The 24,876-nt window shown below is 43.4% G+C and overlaps 2 protein-coding genes across 3 annotated transcripts in view; one reads left to right on the top strand and one right to left on the bottom strand.

Moving 5' to 3' along the window:
- Positions 1-9,072, top strand: part of LOC139365828 (sulfotransferase family 1, cytosolic sulfotransferase 6) — a 34,726-nt gene extending 25,654 nt beyond the window's left edge. The window contains exons 5-7 of the mRNA XM_071102898.1: positions 1,251-1,345; positions 2,523-2,703; positions 8,680-9,072. Coding sequence (XP_070958999.1) covers positions 1,251-1,345; positions 2,523-2,703; positions 8,680-8,792 — 389 coding nt within the window. The 3' untranslated portion in view covers positions 8,793-9,072. The remainder of the gene's footprint in view (positions 1-1,250; positions 1,346-2,522; positions 2,704-8,679) is intronic.
- Positions 9,073-9,316: 244 nt separating this feature from the next.
- On the bottom strand, positions 9,317-24,876 carry LOC139365827 (sarcoplasmic/endoplasmic reticulum calcium ATPase 1). 2 transcript variants are annotated; one of them, XM_071102897.1, is made up of 22 exons: positions 24,447-24,876; positions 22,017-22,034; positions 21,412-21,494; positions 19,572-19,676; positions 18,755-18,893; positions 17,984-18,064; positions 17,630-17,715; positions 16,687-16,984; positions 16,224-16,390; positions 15,857-15,945; positions 15,552-15,654; positions 14,761-15,009; positions 14,303-14,521; positions 14,019-14,130; positions 13,214-13,440; positions 12,766-12,986; positions 12,226-12,428; positions 11,720-11,939; positions 11,395-11,512; positions 11,081-11,198; positions 10,478-10,522; positions 9,317-9,633 (listed from the first exon to the last, which is right to left on the bottom strand). In XM_071102897.1, the coding sequence occupies exons 1-21, from the start codon at positions 24,562-24,564 to the stop codon at positions 10,518-10,520; spliced, it is 2,979 nt and encodes a 992-aa protein (XP_070958998.1). In that variant the 5' UTR covers positions 24,565-24,876; the 3' UTR covers positions 9,317-9,633; positions 10,478-10,517. The 2 variants fall into 2 exon arrangements, with proteins under 2 accessions (XP_070958998.1, XP_070958997.1); XM_071102896.1 differs by lacking the exon at positions 10,478-10,522 and having other exon boundaries at positions 24,447-24,823.

The raw sequence follows: 24,876 nt of genomic DNA, 5'->3' as shown, positions 1-24,876 counted from the left end.
TATCTTGTTAGTCCACTAGGGATGTTTGTGTCACGTAAGTGTGTATGTGTATTCTGTGTTATTATTTAGTTAGTTAGTAAATAAATGATTAAATCAATTTGTGTAGTATACTGAATAATCAGAAAGGCTGGGGTTCTTGCGGATTCAAGAAGTCTGCAATGTTCAGAATGAGACTGATATGAGGTAATGATTAATAAGTGATTGTTATTGATGTAAGAGATATCTATATATCTTCTAGAGTTACTTCAGGAGATAGTAACTCGTTAAACAACTTCTCCCGTGGTGGCCCCAAATTCCTAATGAGTTAATTGTTACATGATTAATAGAATTGGGTGACAATTAAACATAGTTAGTAGATTTGATAAATAACAGTCATCACGTTAATGAAAGTCATGTCACCACCCACAAGACCCTCTCTATAAATCATTCCCCCAAGCAGATTTAAGTCCGTATGTTGTCCATTGTTCATTAATTGGCATGGTGTCATCACTATGTAAATGTCCTGGACCATAGGCAATATAATTCTAACAAGTTCAATGCTCAGCAATAATATTTATATTATTCCTTTTCCTCAAATTTGTGGGGTATCCTCTTCATTGTCTTATGCTGAGGGCAGCATCATAGCCATAGGCTAGGCTGCATGATTGTGCATGGATATAGCGTACCTGAATAATAAGCCAGTCATGGGGTTCCATCTGTTGGCTAATCCCCTTGTGTGTTGGGTTTGATGGGCTTCTTTAAGATGTCTTGCACTTCCTTGGCAGTGGAAACGTGTGTTGTGTTCTGGAAGGTCAAGATTCGTTTTGCCTGGTGGATGAAGCCACATCTCAGGTTTAGCTTGCGTAGCTGGGAGCTCACCTCGTTGTAGCTTTCCCTCTGTGTTAGCAGTTCGGCACTCAGTCCTGGATAGATGCTGACCCTCATCCCTGCATAGGTCAGACCCCTGGATTCTGCTGCAAGGCACACAATTGCCGCTTAACTTTAAAGCTTTGGTCCATACAATCATACACCGAGATCCGTTCCGTAGAGGACCCGTGCGGTGCACAATGTTAATCAACGGCATGGGACCCAGCTTCTCCTGCACGAACTGTTCATATAAAATAATATGCCCTTTCCGAGAAATAATTCTAGCCTGTGTTTGTCATGGAGAGAGAATACTTTTATGATAGTGCTAATGTAAATGCTGATAGAATGAGAGTTGGTTGGTTTTGAGTGTAAGTGGTTCAACTGTGTATTGTACTCTCCCTCAGTGGCATGGGGGTCCTGGTACGACCATGTGAAGGGTTACTGGGAGGAACGAGAGAAGAGGAATATACTCTACATTTTCTTTGAAGACATGAAAGAGGTAGGGGAGAGCGGCACCAAATGTCCACACACACGGATGCATGTGCACACATAGAGAAGCACACAACACAAAAAAGTTTATGACCAGCACTGTAATTTATAAATGTATAGATTTTCTCTCTCGTAAAGGTGGTGGATTTATGTGTGAAGCCAGGGTCAGAATGATCTTATCTGTAAACACATCTCTGCCACACCTCCATTTCTATGATCTCTACCCCAAAAGCAGACCTGGCTGGCACATGCGTTTCCCCATGCTTAAATTCAAAGTCAGAATGTGCCCGAATGGCGTACAGAGGCCCATTATCAGCAACCATCACTCCTGTGTTCCAATGGCGTGTTGTGTTAGCTAATCCAAGTTTATAATTTTAAAAGGCTAATTGATCATTAGAAAACCCTTTTGCAATTATGTTAGCACAGCTGAAAACTGTTGCTCTGATTAAAGAAGCGATTAAATTGGCCTTCTTTAGACTAGTTGAGCATCTGCGGCATCAGCATTTGTGGGTACGATTACAGGCTCAAAATGGCCAGAAACAAAGACCTTTCTTCTGAAACTCGTCAGTCTATTCTTGTTCTGACAAATGAAGGCAATTCCATGCGAGAAATTGCCAAGAAACTGAAAATCTCGTACAATGACGTGTACTACTCCCTTCACAGATCAGTACAAACTGGCTCTAACCAGAATAGAAAGACGTGTGGGAGGCCCCGTTGCACAACTGAGCAAGAGGACAAGTACATTAGAGTGTTTAGTTTGAGAAAGACGCCTCACATGTCCTCAACTGGCAGCTTCATTAAATAGTACCCGCAAAACACCAGTCTCAACATCAACAGTGAAGAGGTGACTCCGGGATGCTGGCCTTCTAGGCAAAGTTGCAAAGAAAAAGCTATATCTCAGACTGGCCAATAAAAATAAAAGATTAAGATGGGCAAAAGAACACAGACTTTGGACATAGTAACTCTACCTAGAAGGAGAGCATCCCGCAGTTGCCTCTTCACTGTTGATGTTGAGACTGGTGTTTTGCGGGTACTATTTAATGAAGCTGCCAGTTGAGGACATGTGAGGCGTCTTTCTCAAACTAAACTCTAATGGTGTTTTGCAAGTACTACCCCCCCCCCCCCCACACACACACACACACACACACATATTCCAGCTAAATTCTCATTGTTTGTCTTCCTCACAGAATCCTCAACGAGAAGTGGAGCGCATCATGCACTACCTTGATCTGTCGCTCGCAGATGATGTCATCAGCCGCATTGTGGAGCTGACCTCCTTTAAGACCATGAAGGAGAACCCGATGGCCAACTACTCCTTTATCCCCAAACCAGTCTTTGACCAGTCCATCTCCCCCTTCATGAGAAAAGGTCTGCCTCCCTCTATCTACTATTAAGACATATGTGACTTATCTGAGTCCGTGGCAGATTGCACACTGCTGTGGCTCTCCCTAGCTGTCTTTATGTATATGATCAACCTGAACTCAGGGGTAGACGTAACATAATAAACAAAAATTCTGGGACACTTAAATTAGTATTATATATTATGTTTGGTATGGTATGAATTAATTTGTGGTTGTCCGTCATCCATTTTGTATGATATGTTACGAATTGCAATTTGTACAATATATCCTCCGACCAACCAACCAATCACCCACCCTCCCTTTGGGCTGTTAGAGTTTTGCGTTATACGCCTATCCATCCACCCTCCTTTAATTTTTGCCTTAAGTAACCTTCTGACTTATATAACCATACCAAATGTAACATATCATACTAATTTGAGTGTCCCAGATTTTTTTGTTTACTATGTCACGTCTTGTCTAGGGTTTCCCAAACTTGGTCCTGGCCCCCCAGTTCAGCCATCCATATAGGAAAAATTAATGGCAAAAGAATAAGGTTTTGGAATAAACGCAGAAAATAAGGTCTGAGGTTAACACAGGCTTAGGCGATCTTACACCTTTTGTTCTATGAGATCATAGTCAGTTAACATGACCTTTATAAATTACTATGAAGCCTTTATGTGTTTTGTTTTTTCTTTAATTACATACATTTTTTCAAAATTCCCAAAAAGTGACATTAGCTGATGAATATTATCTCATAGAACAGACAGCATTTATCCAAAACGCCATTAATTTTCTCCATAGGCTTTGTCCAACTAACCATGGCGGAGTTAGTGGCTCCAAAAAGACGCCATTACTATTTCTCTCTATAGTTAATCTGAGCATGTTATGTATTAACTGCCTTGGACAGTTGTTTATTGGAGTAAATACACTCGATCAATACATTGACTATTTCAGTAGGATGGGGCAAAAATGCTATGTAAATGCTTGAGTTGAAGAGTACTATTTTTATTTAAAAAAATGTATTTCACCTTTATTTAACCAGGTAGGCTAGTTGAGAAGAAGCTCTCATTTGCAACTGCGACCTGGCCAAGATAAAGAGTAGCAATTCGACACATACAACAACACAGAGTTACACATGGAATAAACAATACATACAGTCAATAATACAGTAGAACCAAAGAAAACAAAAAGTCTATATACAGTGAGTGCAAATGAGGTAAGTTAAGGAAGCAATTAAACACTGGAATGGTAGATCGGCAGAAGATGAATGTGCAGGTAGAGATACTGGGGTGCAAAGGAGCAAAATAAATAAATAAATAAATACCAGTATGGGGATGAGGTAGGTAGATAGATGGGCTGTTTACAGATGGGCTATGTACAGGTGCAGTGATCTGTAAGCTGCTCTGACAGCTGGTGCTTAAAGCTAGTGAGGGAGATGTGAGTCTTCAGCTTCAGAGAGTTTTGCAATTCGTTCCAGTCATGGGCAGCAGAGACCTGGAAGGAAAGACGACCATAGGAGGAACTGGCTTTGGTGGTGACCAGTGAAATATACCTGTGCATGCTACGAGTGGGTGCTGCTATGGTGACCAGTGAGCTGAGATAAGGCGGGGCTTTACCTAGCAGAGACTTGTAGATAACCTATAGCCAGTGGGTTTGGCGACGAGTATGAAGCGAGGGCCAACCAACGAGAGCGTACAGGTCGCAATGGTGGGTAGTGTATGGGGCTTTGGTGACAAAACGGATGGCACTGTGATAGACTACATCCAGTTTGTTGAGTAGAGTGTTGGAGGCTATTTTATAGATGACATCACCGAAGTCGAGGATCAGTAGGATGGTCAGTTTTACAAGGGTATGTTTGGCAGCATGAGTGAAGGATGCTTTGTTGTGATATAGGAAGCCGATTCTAGATTTAATTTTGAATTGGAGATGCTTAATGTGAGTCTGGAAGGAGAGTTTACAGTCTAACCAGACACCCAGGTATTTGTAATTGTCCACGTATTCTAAGTCAGAGCCGTCCAGAGTAGTGATGCTGGACGGGCGAGCAGGTGCGGGCAGTGATCGATTGAATAGCATGCATTTAGTTTTATTTGCGTTTAAGAGCAGGTGTAGGCCACGGAAGGAGAGTTGTAATGGCATTGAAGCTCGTCTGGAGGTTAGTTAACACAGTGTCCAAGGAGGGGCCAGAAGTGTACAGAATGGTGTCGTCTGCGTAGAGGTGGTTCAGAGAATCACCAGCAGCAAGAGCAACATCATTGATGTATACAGAAAAGAGAGTCGGCCCGAGAATTTAACCCTGTGGCACACCCATAGAGACTGTCAGAGGTCGGGACAACAGGCCCACACTGAACTCTATCAGAGAAGTAGTTGGTAAACCAGAAGAGGCAATCATTTGAGAAACCAAGGCTGTCGAGTCTGCCAATAAGAATGTTGTGATTGACAGAGTCGAAAGCCTTGGCCAGGTCGATGAATACGGCTGCACAGTAATGTCTCGATGGCGGTTATGATGTCGTTTAGAACCTTGAGCGTGGCTGAGGTGCACCCATGACCAACTCTGAAACCAGATTGCATGGCGGAGAAGGTATGGTGGGTTTCGAAATGGTCAGTAATCTGTTTTGTTAACTTGGCTTTCGAAGAACTTAAAAAGACAGGGTAGGATAGATATACAGTGGGGCAAAAAAGTATTTAGTCAGCCACCCATTGTGCAAGTTCTCCCACTTAAAATGATGAGAGAGGCCTGTAATTTTCATCACAGGTACACTTCAACTATGACAGACAAAATGAGAAGACAAATCCAGAAAATCACATTGTAGGATTTTTTATGAATATATTTGCAAATTATGTTGGAAAATAAGAATTTGGTCAATAACAAACAAGCTCACACAGACCTGTAACTTCTTCTTTAAGAGGCTCCTCTGTCCACTGTATTAATGACACCTATTTGAACTTGTTATCAGTATAAAAGACACCTGTCCACAACCTCAAACAGTCACACTCCAAACTCCACTATGGCCAAGACCAAAGAGCTGTCAAAGGACACCAGAAACAAAATTGTAGACCTGCACCAGACTGGGAAGACTGAATCTGCAATAGGTAAGCGGCTTGGTTTGAAGAAATCAACTGTGGGAGCAATTATTAGGAAATGGAAGACATACAAGACCACTGATAATCTCCCTCGATCTGGGGCTCCACGCAAGATCTCACCCCGTGGGGTCAAAATGATCACAAGAACGGTGAGCAAAAATCCCAGAACCACACGGGGGGACCTAGTGAATGACCTGAGAGCTGGGACCAAAGTAACAAAGCCTATCATCAGTAACACACTACGCCGCCAGGGACTCAAATCCTGCAGTGCCAGACATGTCCCCCTGCTTAATCCGGTACATGTCAAGGCCCGTCTGAAGTTTGCTAGAGAGCATTTGGATGATCCAGAAGAAGATTGGGAGAATGTCATATGGTCAGATGAAACCAAAATATAACTTTTTGGTAAAAGCTCAACTCGTCGTGTTTGGAGGACAAAGAATGCTGAGTTGCATCCAAAGAACACCATACCTACTGTGAAGCATGTGGGGTGGAAACATCATGCTTTGTGGCTGTTTTTCTGCAAAGGGACCAGGACGACTGATCCTTGTAAAGGAAATAATGAATGGGGCCATGTATCGTGAGATTTTGAGTGAAAACCTCCTTCCATCAGCAAGGGCATTGAAGAGGAAACGTGGCTGGGTCTTTCAGCATGACAATGATCCCAAACACACTGCCCGGGCAACGAAGGAGTGGCTTCGTAAGAAGCATTTCAAGGTCCTGGAGTGGCCTAGCCAGTCTCCAGATCTCAACCCCATAGAAAATCTTTGGAGGGAGTTGAAAGTCTGTGTTGCCCAGCAACAGCCCCAAAACATCACTGCTCTAGAGGAGATCTGCATGGAGGAATGGGCCAAAATACCAGCAACAGTGTGTGAAAACCTTGTGAAGACTCACAGAAAATGTTTGACCTCTGTCATTGCCAACAAAGGGTATATAACAAAGTATTGAGATAAACTTTTGTTATTGACCAAATACTTATTTTCCACCAGAATTTGCAAATAAATTCCTTAAAAATCCTACAATGTGATTTTCTGGATTTTTTCCCCTAATTTTGTCTGTTGTAGTTGAAGTGTACCTATGATGAAAATTACAGGCCTCTCATCTTTTTAAGTGGGAATACTTGCACAATTGGTGGCTGACTAAATACTTTTTTGCCCCACTGTAGGTCTGTAGCAGTTTGGGTCTAGAGTGTCACCCCCTTTGAAGAGGGGGATGACCGCGGCAGCTTTCCAATCTTTGGGAATCTCAGACGATACGAAAGAGAGGTTGAATAGGCTAGTAATAGGGGTTGCAACAATTTCTGCAGATAATTTTAGAAAGAGAGGGTCCAGATTGTCTAGCCCGGCTGATTTGTAGTGGTCCAGATTTTGCAGCTCTTTCAGACCATCAGCTATCTTGATTTGGGTAAAGGAGAAATGGTGGGGGCTTTGGCGGGTTGCTGTGGAGGGAGCCAGGCAGTTGACCGGGGTAGGGGTAGCCATGTGGAAAGCATGGCCAGCCGTAGAGAAATGCTTATTGAAATTCTCAATTATAGTGGATTTATCGGTGGTGACAGCATTTCCTAGCCTCAGAGCAGTGGGCAGCTGGGAGGAGGTGCTCTTATTCTCCATGGACTTTAGTGTCCCAAAACTTTTTTGAGTTAGTACTACAGGATGCAAATTTCTGTTTGAAAAAGCTTGCCTTAGCTTTTCTAACTGCCTGTGTATATTAGTTCCTAACTTCCCTGAAAAGTTGCATGTCACGGGGGCTATTCGATGCTATTGCAGAACGCCACAGGATGTTTTTGTGCTGGTCAAGGGCAGACAGGTCTGGAGTGAACCAAGGACTATATCTATTCCTAGTTCTAAATTTTTTGAGAGGGGCATGCTTATTTAAGATGGTGAGGAAGGCACTTTTAAAGAATAGCCAGGCATCATATACTGACGGGATGAGGTCAATGTCATTCCAGGATACCCCGGCCAGGTCGATTAGAAAGGCCTGCTCGCAGAAGTGTTTCAGGGAGCGTTTGACAGTGATGAGGGGTGGTCGTTTGGTCGCAGACCCATTACGGATATAGGCAATAAGGCAGCGATCGCTGAGATCTTGATTGAAAACAGCAGAGGTGTATTTGGAGGGCGAATTAGTTAGGATGACATCTATGAGTGTGCCCGTGTTTACTGATTTGGGGTTGTACCTGGTAGGTTCATTGATAATCTGTGTGAGATTGAGGGCATCATGCTTAGTTTGTAGGATGGCCGGGTTGTTAATTAAGCATGTCCCAGTTTAGGTCACCTAGTAGCACGAGCTCAGAAGATAGATGGGGGGCAATCAATTCACATATGGTATCAAGGGCACAGCTGGGGGCAGAGGGAGGTCTATAGCAAGCGGCAACAGTGAGAGACTTGTTTCTGGAAAGGTTAATTTTTAGAAGTAATTTTTAGAAGTATATGTACTATTCACTGGTATTTGTCCTTCAACTGTCCAATAACCTCTTCATACACTGCACAAAAGAGTGATCTGTTATTGGCTCCTTATCTTTGGTGCCCCAAAGGCTGTGAGAACTGGTTAGAACCTGCTTTTGTTTGTATAATGCTTTAAGGGAGTAAAGTATCCCTTATCTCCCCTTATCTCCCTTATCTCTCATGTAAGCTATTCTTTGTGTAAGTAAAGTATATATATTACTGTGTCATTTGTACATTTTTAAGTTACTCTTCGGTTTCATCTGGAGGGTAAGCTTCCCTGCAATTGCTTGAATAAACTCTTATTGCTGATAAATCAATTCTGCCTGATTCTTGGAGCAAGATTTTCTCAACACCTATATTGACTATTTCAGTATATTTCGGTACATTAACTATTTCAGTGTATTGACTATTTCAGGATATTTAGTATTTCAGTATCCGAGTGTGTTGGAATGACTCAATCTCAATCTCTTCTTGTTTTCTTTCAGGTGTAGTAGGTGATTGGACCAATCATTTCTCCCCTGCCCAGACACAACTGTTTGATGAAGACTACAAAAGAAAAATGAAGGATGCTGACATCCCTTTCCGGACTGACATCTAGCGGGATTTTCGTCTCTGTATTTCCAACACAATGCAACTGGGCAGACTTTTACTATATGAGGTCGGAATCACTAACAGTTGAACGTTTTCCAATGTCGTGGGATTTGTGAGAAGCCAAAGGAAAGTATCAAACACCCATTATTGCTTAGATGTAGACCATTTATTTGAATGTTTGTCCGCTTATGCAGATGTACTGTTGAGAGTGAATCATTGATTTTATGTCTTGAAAATCAGCCCTTTGTTAAAAAAATTGTCAATAAAATGTGCTTCACAATGCATCATTTGTAGTGATCACTTTGTTCATTCATGGTAAAGATATAATACCTTAAGTGTTGTGAGGGAACTTGTCCTTTGTTTAATTAATGTCAAGGACAACCTTCAGCACAGTACTTCTCTCCTACATTGGACTGATGTAGAGCACATGGGGGCAAAGACCCGGATAAAGTAATGAGTAGTAGTGAAATGTAACACAAGTTGGATTGTGGTGGAGAAACTGAACAACAAAAAAAACAACAGTCAAGGGTATCCAAGTTTAACAAAAAATCTCTTTTTAATACATTATTTCTATGAATAAAATCTTAAATATTTGAATATTGTTTTGGTGGAGTAAAACCCCAATCCAATTGAATCTCTTTCCATATACAGAGGTTGTTTTATGTGCATTTTAAAAATTGTTTTTTTTTTTTTCTCGTTGACTTTCCTGTTCTGTCCCCTCTGTTCTATTGGTTGGCTCACAAGAGCTCCTCATTCATTGGTTGTGAACGTCATCGTTTTCAATCTTCTCCTCCTCGTCCTCCCTTTCTCCACCTCTCTAATTCCTCTTCTTCTAGATTTCTATTTTTCTAGAGGGAAAGAAAAAAAGCAGTAAATCAGAGGGAAAGAGCTAACTGCAATGTTAGTTTTAAATGAAAGCTGGTGAAATTAGCAGCAGAGATATGTAATATGTAATGAAACTATAATTACCATGTTATTTCAACCATAGTAGTATTATCACAATAGCTATAATACTACAATAGCTAATTACTAGCCTTTCTTGTCATTTTTTTTTCTATAAAGATTTCTATGCAATATTATTAGTATAGGATCTGAACGTTCACTATGTAAATATTACAATATGGTAATTTACTGCAGAGGTAAAGTATACTGAGCAAAAAATATATCACACTTTTATCGAATAATAGCTCATATTACAAATGTTTATGGCAACAACAGTTACTGTGTCAAACATCTACCCACTCAGACTCAGTCAATGCCGAAGCATCTAGACAACTCACAACAGCAGCAACAACAGGACATGATTCATGATATCCTGGTTTGTGCTGTATAACTAACTTCTATGTAACAACCGTACAAGTTGGCTACACAGCACAAACAGATCTGGGACAAATCCCCAAAGCCTACTGATACATCACTGATACGAATGATACGTATAACAGTGGAAAACAACATCCATAAACCAGACCAGCAGAATACAGAGCAGTACAGATACAATACAGAAGTAGCATGTCCACACACATTTGAGCATATAGGCTAGAGATCCCCCGGAAGACTGAAAACGTCAAGAACGCAACTTGGGCAGGTTATAAAACACAGGTTCGCTTTGCACATGTACACCCACTCTCCTGACATAAACACAATGACATACACACAAAGAGAGAACCGCTAGCGACGCAGTTGGTGGGATACCTTGCTGTGGTTACAGGCTAATGGTGGGTGATAGGCAGGATTAGTCTGTAAAAAGATGATTCAACGTGTTATTGAGGAATGAAAGGATGGAGTTATATGATTAAATAAAAGAGAATGAGAGAGAGGTGAGAGCGAGTATGAAGATAGGAAGAAGGAAGACAGGGAGTTAGAAAAAGGAGATTAGAGAAAAAGGATGAATACAGGGAGTTAGAGAAAGAGAGAGCAGAGTATACAGATAAAGAAGAAATAAAGGCAGTGAGAGCCGATGATAAAATTATTGAAACAATTGAGAGAGACATTTAGAAGAGGTTAAACAAGCATTAACATTATGATACAAATGGTCTTAACCAGATGGCAGGATTATTCATTTCATACCAAATAAAAGATAACCAGGGTGAATGAAAGAAGGAATTCATTTAAGATTTTTATCGAAGCTGTTATTCAAATGGAGAACAAGGAATGTTATACAGTAGAACTGCTAGGGTATAACTGTTTAACAAAGTACTTTAGAAGCAGAATTGCTTGCAAATACAAGGATAGAATACCATTCATTTGGTTACAATGGTAACGGTGTGTTTGTGTGTGTGTTAGAGGCACACTTACTCTCCAGGTAGTTACGGGCGACAAACTTCAACACCTCGTCAATCAGGATGACAGGGAAAGAGAGTTTCAGGACAATCAACCATTGCTCCACGTTCAAGTGAGTCAACTTGAAGACCATCTGGGCGGGAGAAGGGAAGAGAAGAACACAGGGTTATTAGGGAAGAACAACTGACAAACTACTGGCAGAAAATACTCAGTAATGTCTTCTGAGCAATATAAATGTCAAATTTATTAAGCATATAAGCATATGATGGGACCATTTCCACAGTGACAGAGGACTGTGATCAGACCATTTCCACAGCGACAGTACTTACGGGCAGGGGGTCGACGTAGATGATCATGAAGTGGAGGGACATGGAGAGAGCCATGGCTCCAACCAGCCACAAGTTGCTCCATGGGGGCATGCGCACCAGAGACTGGTTCTCAGACAAGCTGTAAGGGAGGGGGGTTAAAGGAGACAATTTAACATCACATGATTAGTGTGTGTGTGTGTGTGTGTGTGTGTGTGTGTGTGTGTGTGTGTGTGTGTGTACGCGAGTGCATGCCTGTGTGTGTGCTTGTGTGTCTGTGCTCTTGCATCTGTATGTGTATGAGTGTGTGTCTGTGCATGTGCCTGTGCGTGTGCATTCTGCGTCTGACCTGTTGAGGGCGTTGGACATCTCAATGGTGACCAACACGGACAGAGCCATCGTCATAGGGGGAGAGGCCTCGAACACCTTGCATGTAATGCCGACGAAGTCTTCGTTCTCGTCGTGGCACTGCATGAAGTGGGACAGCTGGTGGAAGGTGACTCCGGGGCCGGTGGGATCGTACATGAACCACCAGACGGCAGCTGCGACAGTGGCGGCACCGACATATCCTGATGCGGACCAAAGAGACTTACCGTCAGACACAGACTCAGGTGGTGAACACCTTGGTGGTGTTCAACCTGCCCTTACAGGACCCTACTAATGCAAAGTAGACAGGGGATATGTCCTACATGGCACCCTATTCCCTTCATAGTGCACTACTTTTGACCAGGGCCCATATTCCCTATATAGTACAAACCTTATTGGCCCAGGACAAAAATTGTGCGCTATGAAGGGAATAGGTTGCCATTTGGGACAAAAACAGATAGTTCCCCTGTCCTATTCTTCCACACTTACCTCCAATGACCATATATCTGAAGAACAGCCAGCCGGAGATCAGGGGCTCCTTGGCGGAACGGGGGCGGCGGCCCATGATGTCCAGGTCGGGGGGGTTGAAGCCCAGGGCGGTGGCAGGAAGACCGTCAGTCACCAGGTTGACCCACAGCAGCTGGACGGGGATAAGAGCCTCGGGCAGACCCAGGGCAGCAGTCAGGAAGATACTGAATGAGTGAAGGGAAGAAAAGGTGGATTGATTGATTTAGGTTTTACAAGTGGTTACAAGTTACAAAAGTACAAATCCCAGAGAATAATAGATGAAAGCAGACTACAGTTGAAGGGATGGGGAGGACAAGGAGGAGAGAAGTTAGGTCCCTAAGCTAATGCCTAGGCTTTAGCTTGATGGGCTAACACAATCTCTGAGAGCCCGGGTTCAAAAGTTGGTCCCATACGAACACTCACCAGACGACCTAATACCTAGGTTTTAGCTCGATGGGCTAACACAGTATCAGAGAGCCCAGGGTTCGAACCCAGTCCGTCCCGTATGGACAGAACACTCACCAGACGACCTCACCAACATTGGAGGAGATGAGGTAGCGGATGAACTGCTTCATGTTGTTGTAGATAGCGCGGCCCTCCTCGACGGCGGACACGATGGAAGAGAAGTTGTCGTCAGCCAGGACCATCTCAGAGGCAGACTTGGCAACGGCAGTGCCAGAGCCCATGGCGATGCCGATCTCGGCCTTCTTTAGGGCGGGGGCATCGTTCACACCATCACCGGTCTGGTTTAAGGGGAGGGAGAGAGAGAGGGTCAGTTGAAGTGGTGCATGTACAAGTCAGTCATTCAAAGATCGCTGGAGGAGTACTGGATCACTTCCAGTGCACTAACAGTTACGTTACAGGAATTTGGGGTAAACTTTGGATTCACTTGAACTACTATCAAACGTTTGAAGACTTGTGTATTTTATAGTATATTGCATGTGTATCTACACATATGTCTTGGCCTCACCATGGCGGTAATCTCGTCTTGGCCCTGCAGGAACCCAACGATCTTGGACTTGTGGGAGGGCTCCACACGGGCGTAGCAACTAGCGTTTCTAACAGCATCGCTTTGCATTTCAAATGAGGGCAGGTCGTCGAACTCACGGCCAGTGAAGGCCTTTCCAGTCACATCCTCGTCCTCTGTGAAGATGCCAATACGACGGCAGATGGCCACTGCGGTTCCCTTGTTGTCACCTGAGGGAGTCGAAGGGTGACATTAGCCAATCAGATGAAGGATAAAGAGAAAGATGTACTGTACAGTAATACAGTAATGACCAGGGGTGGAATCGAAGGGGAACTGCGTTTTCAACGTGAAACTCATTTTGACATTTTAGTTGAATTACTGGTGAATTTACAGTTGTTGTTTTTTACAGTAATTTTACAGGAAAAAAATGTTTCTCTCCAATTCAACCCCAGGTAATTTGTGACTGGGAATTAGCAACAAACAAAACATGCTAATATAACGTGGAATACATGGAATACAGTCTATGTAAACAGAGATATTAACACAATAGACACGTGATAGCACAGACACAACAAAAACCATTGTGGATGCAACACCACTTTCAACACAGACAAGTATAATATTTACTTAAGAACGGAGGCGGCACAAACTAGATCAAAGTCACAGGAGATTATAATATTTACTTAGAAACAGACAACACAAACTCGATCAAACTCATAGATAAAGGAAACATATACACAGTCACTTTGTAAAGGAGGATGGTCTGTATTGGGAATGGGTGCTAGAGAGGAGGTAGTGGTACACTAACCAGTGATCATGATGACGCGGATTCCAGCAGCTTTGCACAACAGAATGGCGGGCGTAACCTCTTTACGTGGGGGATCCAGCATACCAACGCAGCCAACGAAGGTCAGGTCAGTCTGGGGACGAGAGGAGTGAGGGAGAAAGGTGAAGATGAGTCAAAACCAACTTGGATATATCTGGCTAGACATCCATCCAAAAAAGGTGTCCATCCACGTATCTGTCCATGTATCCATCCATCCTCTCATCTATCCATCCATCTATCTACAGAGAGAAAACATTTTTTCTCACCTCGTAATCAATGAACTTGGTGGCATCCTCAAGCTTCATCTCCTCGACTTTCAGGGGGGTGTCACGGGTGGCAAGGGCCAGGCAACGCAGGGTATCACGGCCGCAACCCCATTCCTTGATCACAGCCAAAATCTTTTCCTTGACGGCACTAGTCAGGGGAATGCGGGTGGTGCCAACGCGAACATAGGCACATCTGTCAATCACACCCTCGGGGGCACCCTATTGAGTGAGGAGGAAACGGAGAGAGGTTGGGTTTTCACAAAGGGACCAAATCAAACTCCTTCCATTACTGCTTTGAAAATGCAGTTGTCACTAGAACTGTTGAGAGACTATAATTTAGTGGCTAATAAACTACTTGCAACGGAACAATAAGGCGTAAGCCCATGTTCAACGCATTAGAGGAAGAGGACTAGAAGAAGAGAGCTCGAAAGTGGAGAGAGAGAGAGAGAGGAGCTGACCTTCACAAACATCTTAGCTCCACCATCGCCCTTGGAGGGGGTGCAGTACACAGACATGGACTTCCTGTCGCGGGAGAACTCCAGGGTGAATTCCTTCTTCATCAGCTGCTTGATCACAGCACAACAGGCATTGGCTCTATCAGGCTTGGAGAGGCCTGTAACTTTGGAGTTGAACACGTTCATCTTTTCAACCAGGCAGCACATGGCAGTCTCGGTGGCCTCGCCCACTTTCTCATAGATCTTCTTGGCCTGTAGGGAAGGGAGATAAATAGAGATAAAGTGTCACAGAAAAGAAGTTAAGAAGAGGCCGAGGGTGGAATCTACAGCAACGGGACACCTTCGTAATCATAAAACATGTTACTCAATGTTTGTTCGCCACGACGGCAGGGAGTACATTTCAGTTGCCAAGCGGAAAAGGTTGTGGTTTGAATACCCGAGCTGACAAGGTGAAAAATCTGTCAATGTGCCCTTGAGAAAGGCACTTAACCCTAATTATCTCCAGGGGCGCCGCACTTCTACGGCCGACCCTGTAAAACAACACATTTCACTGCACCTTTCCGCTGTATGTGACGACTAAACAACAGAGTTCAAAGCTTTGTCACAATGACTTTGTCAGAGCATACATATGTGTTGGCCATGTCGTTTTATCTGTGTTTAGGGGACTACAGAAGAAAATGAGCGACATAGCGAGAACTTGATGGGAAAACTGAACTATTGACAGACGGGAATGAATGAATGGTGCGCCTGCCTACTAATGTGATAAATAAATAACAAATAAATCGATTCATTACATCGTTGTAGTCCAGAGAGGAGTCATTGCACAGGGCGCTGATGGTTGCCAGCTCAACAAGGCCATCGTAGGATCCGCAGGGGGTCTTAGCACCTCCCTGGGAGCTAAGAGAGGGAAGAGGTAGAGAGGTGGAAGAAAAAGGGAGAGAGAGATTGACAGAGGGAAAGAAGGAAGATATAGGGAGAATAGAGAAAGAGGGAATAAAGAGAAGATGCGTTCACATAGTGGTCATATGAGGCTCGGTAGCTTGAATGGTACCTATGTCGTAAAGTTAACGCTGGTTGCCACAGAAACGGGACTACTTACACCTCTCCCTCGGGGGTGTACTTGGAGCCGGAGATGTCGAACATGTCCAGGTTGACATGGTCGCCGTCGACATTCTTGATGATGAACATCTAGAGAGGAAGGAACAAAGGGAAGTTGTGAAATTACTGTTCAGTTTGTGTATGTGCGCGAGTCTGTCAAGTGTCTGAATGTGCCCAAATTGGTCACATAGGGAACAATATGCTGCCCAATGTCCCAGTGTAATGTGTGTCTGTGTACAAATGTGTCTGTATGTTTCTACTAAGACAACCTTGGCAAGCCACATTAAATCGGTTCGGAGTCCGGATTTGGCCCGTGGGCTGCCAGTTGCAGACCCGTTATAGGGTACTATGTTCTGTGCTGCACCCACCTTGGTCACACACATCTGGTTGGTGGTCAGGGTTCCGGTCTTGTCAGAGCAGATGACGGAGGTGCAACCCAGGGTCTCCACAGAGGGCAGAGAGCGGACAATGGCGTTCTTCTTGGCCATACGGCGGGTACCGAGAGCCAGGCAGGTAGTGATGACAGCGGGCAAACCTGGTAGAGAGATGATAGTCGAAACCGTGAGTAAATCAAATAGTAGTGATATAGTGAGAATAACATAGTGTGCATTTAGTCACAATGGAATATCACATACAACAAGCATTGTGTGAACCGCACATACCTGAACAACCACACACAAGTACACACACAGACACACATACACGGACACGCACATACACACCACAACCCATCTCTCCCCCAAAGACACACATTCATGCCCCCTTCCCCTCCCCATGACATCTCTCTTTCCCCTATCCATCCCTCCCTCCCTCCATCCCTCTCTCCCTCACCCTCAGGTATGGCGGCCACAGCCAGGGCAATGGCGATCTTGAAGTAGTAGACGGCACCACGGATCCAGGAACCTCCATGGACGGGATCGTTGAAGTGGCCAATGTTGATCGCCCACACGGCAACACAGATCAGGGAGATGACCTTGGACAGCTGCTCGCCGAACTCATCCAGCTTGGCCTGCAGGGGGGTCTTCTCTTGCTCGGTGGCGACCATCTGGTCGCGGATCTTGCCAATCTCGGTGGAGACGCCGGTAGCCACAACCACGCCAATGGCCCTGCCGGCAGCGACGTTGGTGCCCTGTGGTTGGTAGAGGTGGAAGTGGTGGATAGACAGTGAGAAAATAACGTCGAATTTAGTATACAACGTAAAAACATTTTTTTTGATATGGTTATACACTATTTCACACTGTACACCCTGTTACAAACTGTTATACACTACTGCAGGCCTTCTGTTCATCTAGGAACCAAGAGGATTAAGAAAAGTTGACTAGTCATGAATAGAGAACGCTAGAGGGTGTGTTTACGAAAGAGCGAGAAAGACCGAGGGCCAGAGTGAGGGATAGAGGTGTAGAAAAAGGATGGAGGCAGGTAGGGACAGGTGAATAAAGAAAAGAAGGATGTAGTGACACAGTGGTGGAGGGGAGAACAGAATAGAGAGATAGAGGTATGGAGGGAAGGAGGGGTGGAGGGGAGAACAGAATAGAGAGATAGAGGTATGGAGGGAAGGAGGGGTGGAGGGGAGAACAGAATAGAGAGATAGAGGTATGGAGGGAAGGAGGGGTGGAGGGGAGAACAGAATAGAGAGATAGAGGTATGGAGGGAAGGAGGGGTGGAGGGGAGAACAGAATAGAGAGATAGAGGTATGGAGGGAAGGAGGGGTGGAGGGGAGAACAGAATAGAGAGATAGAGGTATGGAGGGAAGGAGGGGTGGAGGGATACTTGCAGAGAAAAGCATGTTCTTCTTGTCCTGGTTGACGGCTCTGGGGTCGGGGACGGGGTCAGTATGCTTAATCACACTGACGGACTCACCTGAGGGGGACCCACAGACAATGGTCAACGAGAGGACACATAACAAGAAAACAGTATGCAAGACAATGCCTTATACAGGTCTAAAAAGTACCCTTTCTCACATTTCTTATAGGACTATAATGTAAATAGGTCTTTAGACCTGATTGTGTTCTTTATCCGTAATGATTTTTAATCATGTAACTGTGTATTGTTGTTTTAGTTTCTGCATAGTTGAAACAACATGTTATGTATTATATGGTAGGGAGTTGTGGTGTGTAAGGATCCTCACCAGTAAGAATGGACTGGTCAATGCGGAGGGTGGTGGAACGGATGGCAACAATCCTGATGTCAGCGGGGACTTTGTCACCGACTGGGGAAGGGGAGGGGGGAGATAAGTATGCATGCTTAACCTCAACTGACACATTATACACCAACCAATCAAAATAAGCCGTAGGAATGCCATAGAAATGACTGGCTTGAAGGGCAACAGGTGTACTATGATAAATGAACACCAGTGGGTAATGGGAGAGATGGGAGAGAGAGAGGGCAAGAAGGGGAGAAGAGGTGTGGCAGGTGGTAGGGGGGTATTTATACCCAAGATTTTGTTTTCCTTCCCTCAGCATGATTTCACAGCCGTTTGCCCCCTCCCTCCTTCCCTCCCTCTCGCTGCCTTATATGGGTAATAGGCCTCCCCATCTCCCCTCCATCCTGCTCTTGAAAATCCTTTCAAATATACACTCTGTGGGTCCCTAACTTTCTTTCTCAACAGTTTACACAATAAAGCCACTTAACACCTAAAGTGGTAAAAAAGGAAGGAAAACATTTGATTGGGTAAGCGATAATAAAATGCATGTATTTGTTAGGGGGACACATACAATTAAAATATTGGCACATTGAGTCATCAACAGTCAGATGAATTGTCCCATCATGCTTTAGCTTGAGCTTTAGCTTGCAGCATGAGTCTATAGTCTAGAGTCCCTAGTCTCTAGGTCTTTAAAACGGTATACAAGAAATTACAGAATCAAAATATAGGTAATTAAGAGAAAGATGGGTCTCTCACCGGACACCTCCACAATATCACCAGGAACCATCACATTGGCCTTGATCTTCTGCACGCTCCTTCTGTCAGTACGGAAGACTTTGCCCATCTCAGGCTCGTATTCCTTCAGAGCTTCGATGGCGTCCTCGGCATTGCGCTCCTGTGGCAGACAACCAGACACGCGTGCAACTACAGTCAATACAAACACCCACTTTCAACTCTAACACAGCTACAGTCGATGCAAACACCAACTGTAGTCAACACTGACGTAGCCACAGACAATACAAACACCTAGTCATAACATAATGCAGGCATAACTAGTCACAACATGTAGCCCTAACTCATAACACAACTACAGACAATACAACTGTTAGAAATGTTAAGGAAATAGACCATGGTAAAACTAACAGAGCCACAGTCAATTTATTTTAATTTTATTTAACCTTTATTTAGCAAGGCAAGTCAGTTAAGAACAAATTCTTATTTTCAATGACGGCCTAGGAACAGTGGGTTAACTGCCTGTTCAGGGGCAGAACGACAAATTTGTACCTTGTCAGCTCGGGGATTTGAACTTGCAACCTTCTTGTTACGAGTCCAACGCTCTAACCACTAGGCTACCCTGCAGGTGGCTGTCTGTTTGTTTGTTATTACTCAAAACATTCCCGGCTGTCATTCTCACTGGTGTCCAAAAATAATTCTGTTTCAATTGAGCAAACTGATCTTTCTCAGTAACCCTAACCCACGTGCACTATGTCACCAACCCACATGCTATAGGTCATCAAATCTGCGGGTATGTATCATTGCTCAACGTGTACGTGTGTATGTCAACACGACTGACCTGCCACACTCCAACAACAGCGTTAGCGATAAGGATGAGGAGGATGACGAAGGGCTCAACAAAGGCAGTGACGGTCTCCTCACCTTCCTCAAACCAAGCCAGCACCTGAGCACAAACAGGTGGACAACAGAGGAAAATGGTTAGCATTTGGTGTTAGCATTTGCATCACAGCATACAGTCACGCTGTCTGCAGGAGAAACCGTGTTTGATCACAGTCAAATCAATGTTAAATCAATGCAATTATTATCTGATACAGTGGTTTTGTGTAAAACATCAAAATAAATTCCTAGTAACATTTGTGGCATGGCAATAAAGTTGTCTGATTCTGAATCTGCCGCAAAGCAAGGAATGTCTATGGGCTATTTGATAGTCTGTGGTTGTCTGTAGGTTTCTGTTGATTTATATATGGTTTACACATGTTTATAATGATGTTATGGATTTTAGGACATGACAATTCTCCAGAGGGAAGCCCTTGGCTTAAAAGCCCTTGGGAAGCTTGTGAGGATGTTTCAGATGATTGTGAATAAGCAGTGTTCAGAGGGCACTGCAGGGCACTATCAGGCATTTAGAAAATGATTTCATGTGTGTGTTCCATCACTGTTCTATTTTAGTCTGTTTACTGTCTGATACTCTTACACAGACTCAATGCTAGTGTACATGGGCACAACAACAGGTGGCAAAATTGTTACAGGTTCAGAAATAAACCTACTTAACTTGCATTTTGTTAATTCATTTATAAGTGCTGTGTGCAAAAATGTTTGAATTGTGTAAATCGTATGTTTTATGCATTTGAAATTTCGCATTTGTGCATTTGCAATTTTGGAATAGTAAACTTATGTCAAAATATTTTAAAAAAATAGTCGCACACTCCATATATGCTCTCAACACTTTAATGGGTAAACACCGAATCAGCTGGCTGTGTTAAAATGTTTTCTTAAATTGTGTTGATGATGTTCAGCTGTTGTCTAAAGTGAAGCAACTGCTCCAGTTTGCAGTTTAATGCTCCAGTTTGCTGTATTTCACAATAACGACACCATCCCTGTACACTTGATCTCCATGTCCCATAACTCCATGCTCCTACAGTATCCACTTCAACCTTCTCTACCTCTTTCTGTGGAAGCCCATCGTTCCTTCCATCAGACCTGACCTTTTCCCGAAGGATACAGTTTCTCTTCCCTGGCTTGAGTCTTTCTTAAAATAAATCATTACCCCCTCGACCCCCCCTTACTCCTTGCACCCCCTGTCTCTCACCCACTCCTCAATATTTGCCTTCTAAGGCCATCCTGACAGCTGCCCCAAGGGGTGGAAAGCGTGTGGTAGGAATTAATACACCTCCAACCACCCCTCTCAAGATCAAATAGGGGGTGCTTATATTTGTCCTGTTCAATGTACCCCCACTCCAAGTTCTCCTGTTCAAAAATATATTTTAAGAGGGAAGGGGACTTGGAGTGCCAAGAGAAGGTACAAGTTGTTTGATAGGGTGACAAGACAGCAATGCCAAAGCAGTGATATGCAGGATCATCCTTCAGGCCAGTGGCTTGGGTTACAGGTGTAGGCCTACAACTTTAAGTGCCACTGTCACAGCTGTTTGATATCAATTACGGGTCTTAACAAAATATGTGTAGATTAGGTATGAGGGTGTATGATGGGTGGTCCCCCCCCCCCCCCCCCTAAAAAAAATATGAAATAAGTTTTTTCTTCTCACTCTGGGGTGGGAAGGGAATTAAACTTGATGTTAACATCTTGAAATAATTTCACAGGTGTTCTTGGCTACAATTACTATTATCGTGAGCAAAATAACCCGGATGAAATAATACAAGCATAGACTTTGTTTACTCACAAAAGAGATGCAGGCAGCCAGCAGCAGGATTCTGACCAACAGATCCTCAAACTGCTCCACAATCAGCTCCCAGGTGGTCTTACCTGAGAGAGAGAGAGAGAGAGAGAGAGAAATATAAAAAAAAGGATTATTAAATAATGTTCTGAGAATTTGTGTGTATTTGTTATTTTTGTCTGGTGTCTGGAGGCAAGATAAGCATTATGCCGAATGCTGTGTAAGAGAGATAATGTATGTAATGTTTTGCTTGATTTCCAACCCCAAATAAGTGATTATCATATAAAAAAGGGAAATGACCCATGTATTGAATGATTTGGAGTCATACACCTATAAATGTGGTTGCTCAGTTACCAGGATTATACAAGAGTGTGAGGATTATACAATAATGTGCAAGAAACTCCACAATCAAACGATTGCTTGCATGTTTCAATTAACTCCTGATAAAGGTTGATCTTATTTTGGATTGAAGCCAGTAGTCATTTTTAAAATGATGTGAATCACGTGTAAAAAAGTATTCATAATATTGATAAACGTTGGTACATTTCCACAATATGCTTCTTATTTGTGAATTCGGATGAGTGACAGTTGATGTGGAAAAAAACACTTACCCTCCTCAGCTGGCAGTGCTGGGGTTGTCCAATCACGATGCAGGGAAGGGAAGGTGGGCAGAAACCAAAAAACAATATTAGCACAAAATAAATTGCATGATATTGTATGATATGTCAGACTTAGCTTAGTTCATCACCACTTGGACTGGGCAGATATATAATATAGTTAAACAATGATACATTATTTATTGGATCTGTTGTACACTAAGACATTTTAAAGCACAGTTTGGTGAATGTCTATATACTTACTTTCCACCATTTTGGGTGAACCAAAAACAAAAATCTCACCTAGATAAATTGTACTTTAAAGTGTCTTAGTGTACAACAGATTCAATAAATAATGTATCAGTGTTTTAACTATTGCTTTGTATCAACAAGCCTTAAAATCTGGAAGAACACACTAATTCAACATAACATTTGGATTGCCCATAAACTAGCCATAAACCAGAAATGCATTAAAATGTAGCCCATGGAATTGTGGACAATTATCTGATAATAGCAATTACCATGTTGCTGATTGTAGTCTTTCCTGTAAGTGTATCGATACACTTGCTTATTCATCAAATACTTTTTTGCTACAAAAGCATGATCATTAACAAACTGTGGCCAGAAATGCAATTGTGACCAGCTTATGCAATGTTAAATTAACACAAAATGGTGTGGGCATTTCAGCGAGCTAATCGAAGCAGACTTCCATCTAACTTTGCTTGGTCTATCTAGTTCACGCTGCATGCAATTGGTCAATGATCAGCAACTCAGTGATCATATTTCATATCATTCATCCCTGTTAGCCATCTAAGGACCTCCCCCTCTGCACTAGGACAGAAATTATGCTTTTAGAGTGCAGTGTATAAAGTCAGAAAATCTCCTGTCTCAGCCACTCCCTGTCACCAAGGGAATACCCCAAGGCTCAATCCTAGGCCCCACACTCTTCTCAATTTACATCAAAAACATAGCTCAGGGAGTAGGAAGCTCTCTTCCATTTATATGCAGATGATACAGTCTTATACTCAGCTGGCCCCTCAGATTTTGTTTTAAATGCTCTACAACGAAGCTTTCTTAGTGTCAAACAAGCTTTCTCTACCCTTAGTTAAATCTAGACTTGGTTTCCTCTATTGTAATCACTCCTCTTTCAGCCCAGCTGCCAAACTAACCCTGTTTCAGATGACCATCCTACCCATGCTAGATTACGGAGGCATCATTTATAGATCGGCAGGTAAGGGTGCTCTCGAGCGGCTAGATGTTCTTTACCATTCGGCCATCAGATTTGCCACCAATGCTACTTATAGAACACATCACTGCAATCTATACTACTCAGTAAACTGGTCATCTCTGTATACCTGTCGCAAGACCCACTGCTTGATGCTTATTTATAAAACCCTTTTAGGCCTCACTCCCCCCTATCTGAGATATCTACTGCAGCCCTCATCCTCCACATACAACACCCATTCTGCCAGTCACATTCTGTTAAAGGTCCCCAAAGCACACATCCCCGGGTTGCTCCTCTTTTCAGTTCGCTGCAGCTAGTGACTAGAACGAGCTGCAACACACACTCAAACTGGACAGTTTTATCTCAATCTCTTCATTCAAAGACTCAATTATGGACACTCTTACTGACAGTTGTGGCTGATTTGTGTGATGTATTGTTGTCTCTACTTTCTGGCCCTTTGTGCCGCACAATAATGTTTGTACCATGTTTTGTGCTGCTATCATGTTGTGTTGCTACCATGTTGTGTGGTCATGTGTTGATGCCTTGATATGTTGTTGTCTTAGGTCTCTCGTTATGTAGTGTTGTGTTGCCTCTCTTGATGTGTGTTTTGTCCTATATTTATGTTGTATTTAAATAATTTGTTTAATCCCAGGCCCCCATCCCCACAGGAGGCCTTTTGCCTTTTGGTAGGCCATCATTGTAAATAAGGAATTTGTTCTTAACTGACTTGCCTAGTTAAATAAGGGTGAAATAAAAAAATATATAAAATGCTCGCCCTGTATATTACCCATGAAGACTCTTGAGCCATCACCCGTCTCTCTGCCTCCCACTCCTCTTCCTTTCCTCTTTAAATAGCCCTTCAAAGCCCCCAAAAGTCTCTGCTTCTCCGTCTCTGTATGTCCATGTCTACCACCTGTGGCAACTTAACCTAACCCTTTTCTAAAAAAAATAATCCAACACAGAACCTCACTGCCCGCTGCAAGTGTCCCTAAAGAAGAAAAAATAAAACTTCAAAGTGAGGAAACCTTGTGATGTCCTTAACAGATATGATCCTTCCTTCACATATTAAACATCACATCTACTGGTTGTAAATGCCTAACCCAGTGGCCTCTATGCTACAGGGCACACCTCCCGTACTTAGTCTATTCTACCGTCAGATTCCATTTCTTTTCTATGTCCCCCTGTCTTCATGCACCCCTCCATCCCTCCGTGGGTCTCACCATTGGGGCCATACTTGGCCAGGTTCTTCTTGACTTGGTCTGGGGTGAGACCGGTTTCCATGTTCACCCCGAAGAAGGCCAGGCATTCTGCCGGCGTCTTCGTGTGCGCGTTCTCCATCCTTGCTACTAGCAGTGTCTAGGCGTGCTCTTTTGATTTTCGTTGTGTTGCTCCTTTTTCTTTTGTGTGTGGTACTAGGACTTGTATTGGTCCCTTGATTTTGTTCGACCCCTCCACAAGCAGGAGTGCTGGACTGACAGAAAGGCGAATAAGCAAACACTGCTGCAGGGTTTTATATCAGCACGGCCACACTATTGGTGGGGACCCCAATTGTACACGCCTCTAAATTCCAGCATGAGAGATATGGGATGGTGAGGGTGGGGCTCGAGGTGGAGTAATAGGGAGGTAAGCTGGTAGACTTGGACAGGAATT

The sequence above is a fragment of the Oncorhynchus clarkii genome, chromosome 14, assembly GCF_045791955.1.
Source record: "Oncorhynchus clarkii lewisi isolate Uvic-CL-2024 chromosome 14, UVic_Ocla_1.0, whole genome shotgun sequence".
In the NCBI taxonomy this organism is placed as follows: Eukaryota; Metazoa; Chordata; class Actinopteri; order Salmoniformes; family Salmonidae; genus Oncorhynchus; species Oncorhynchus clarkii.
The sequence above is the reverse complement of the archived record's forward strand: the minus strand, read 5'-3'. Positions and strand labels throughout refer to the sequence as shown.

Bases quoted from the DNA above. Each gene is read 5' to 3' on its own strand.
- LOC139365827 (XM_071102896.1), bottom strand. From the start codon at position 24,564: ATGGAGAACGCGCACACGAAGACGCCGGCAGAATGCCTGGCCTTCTTC. The intron at 17,716-17,983 runs GTGAGGATCCTT...GGTCCCCCTCAG, and splicing joins TGACCAGTCCATTCTTACTG to GTGAGTCCGTCAGTGTGATT. The intron at 13,441-14,018 runs GTTAGTGTACCA...CGACTCCCTCAG, and splicing joins CCGCGTCATCATGATCACTG to GTGACAACAAGGGAACCGCA.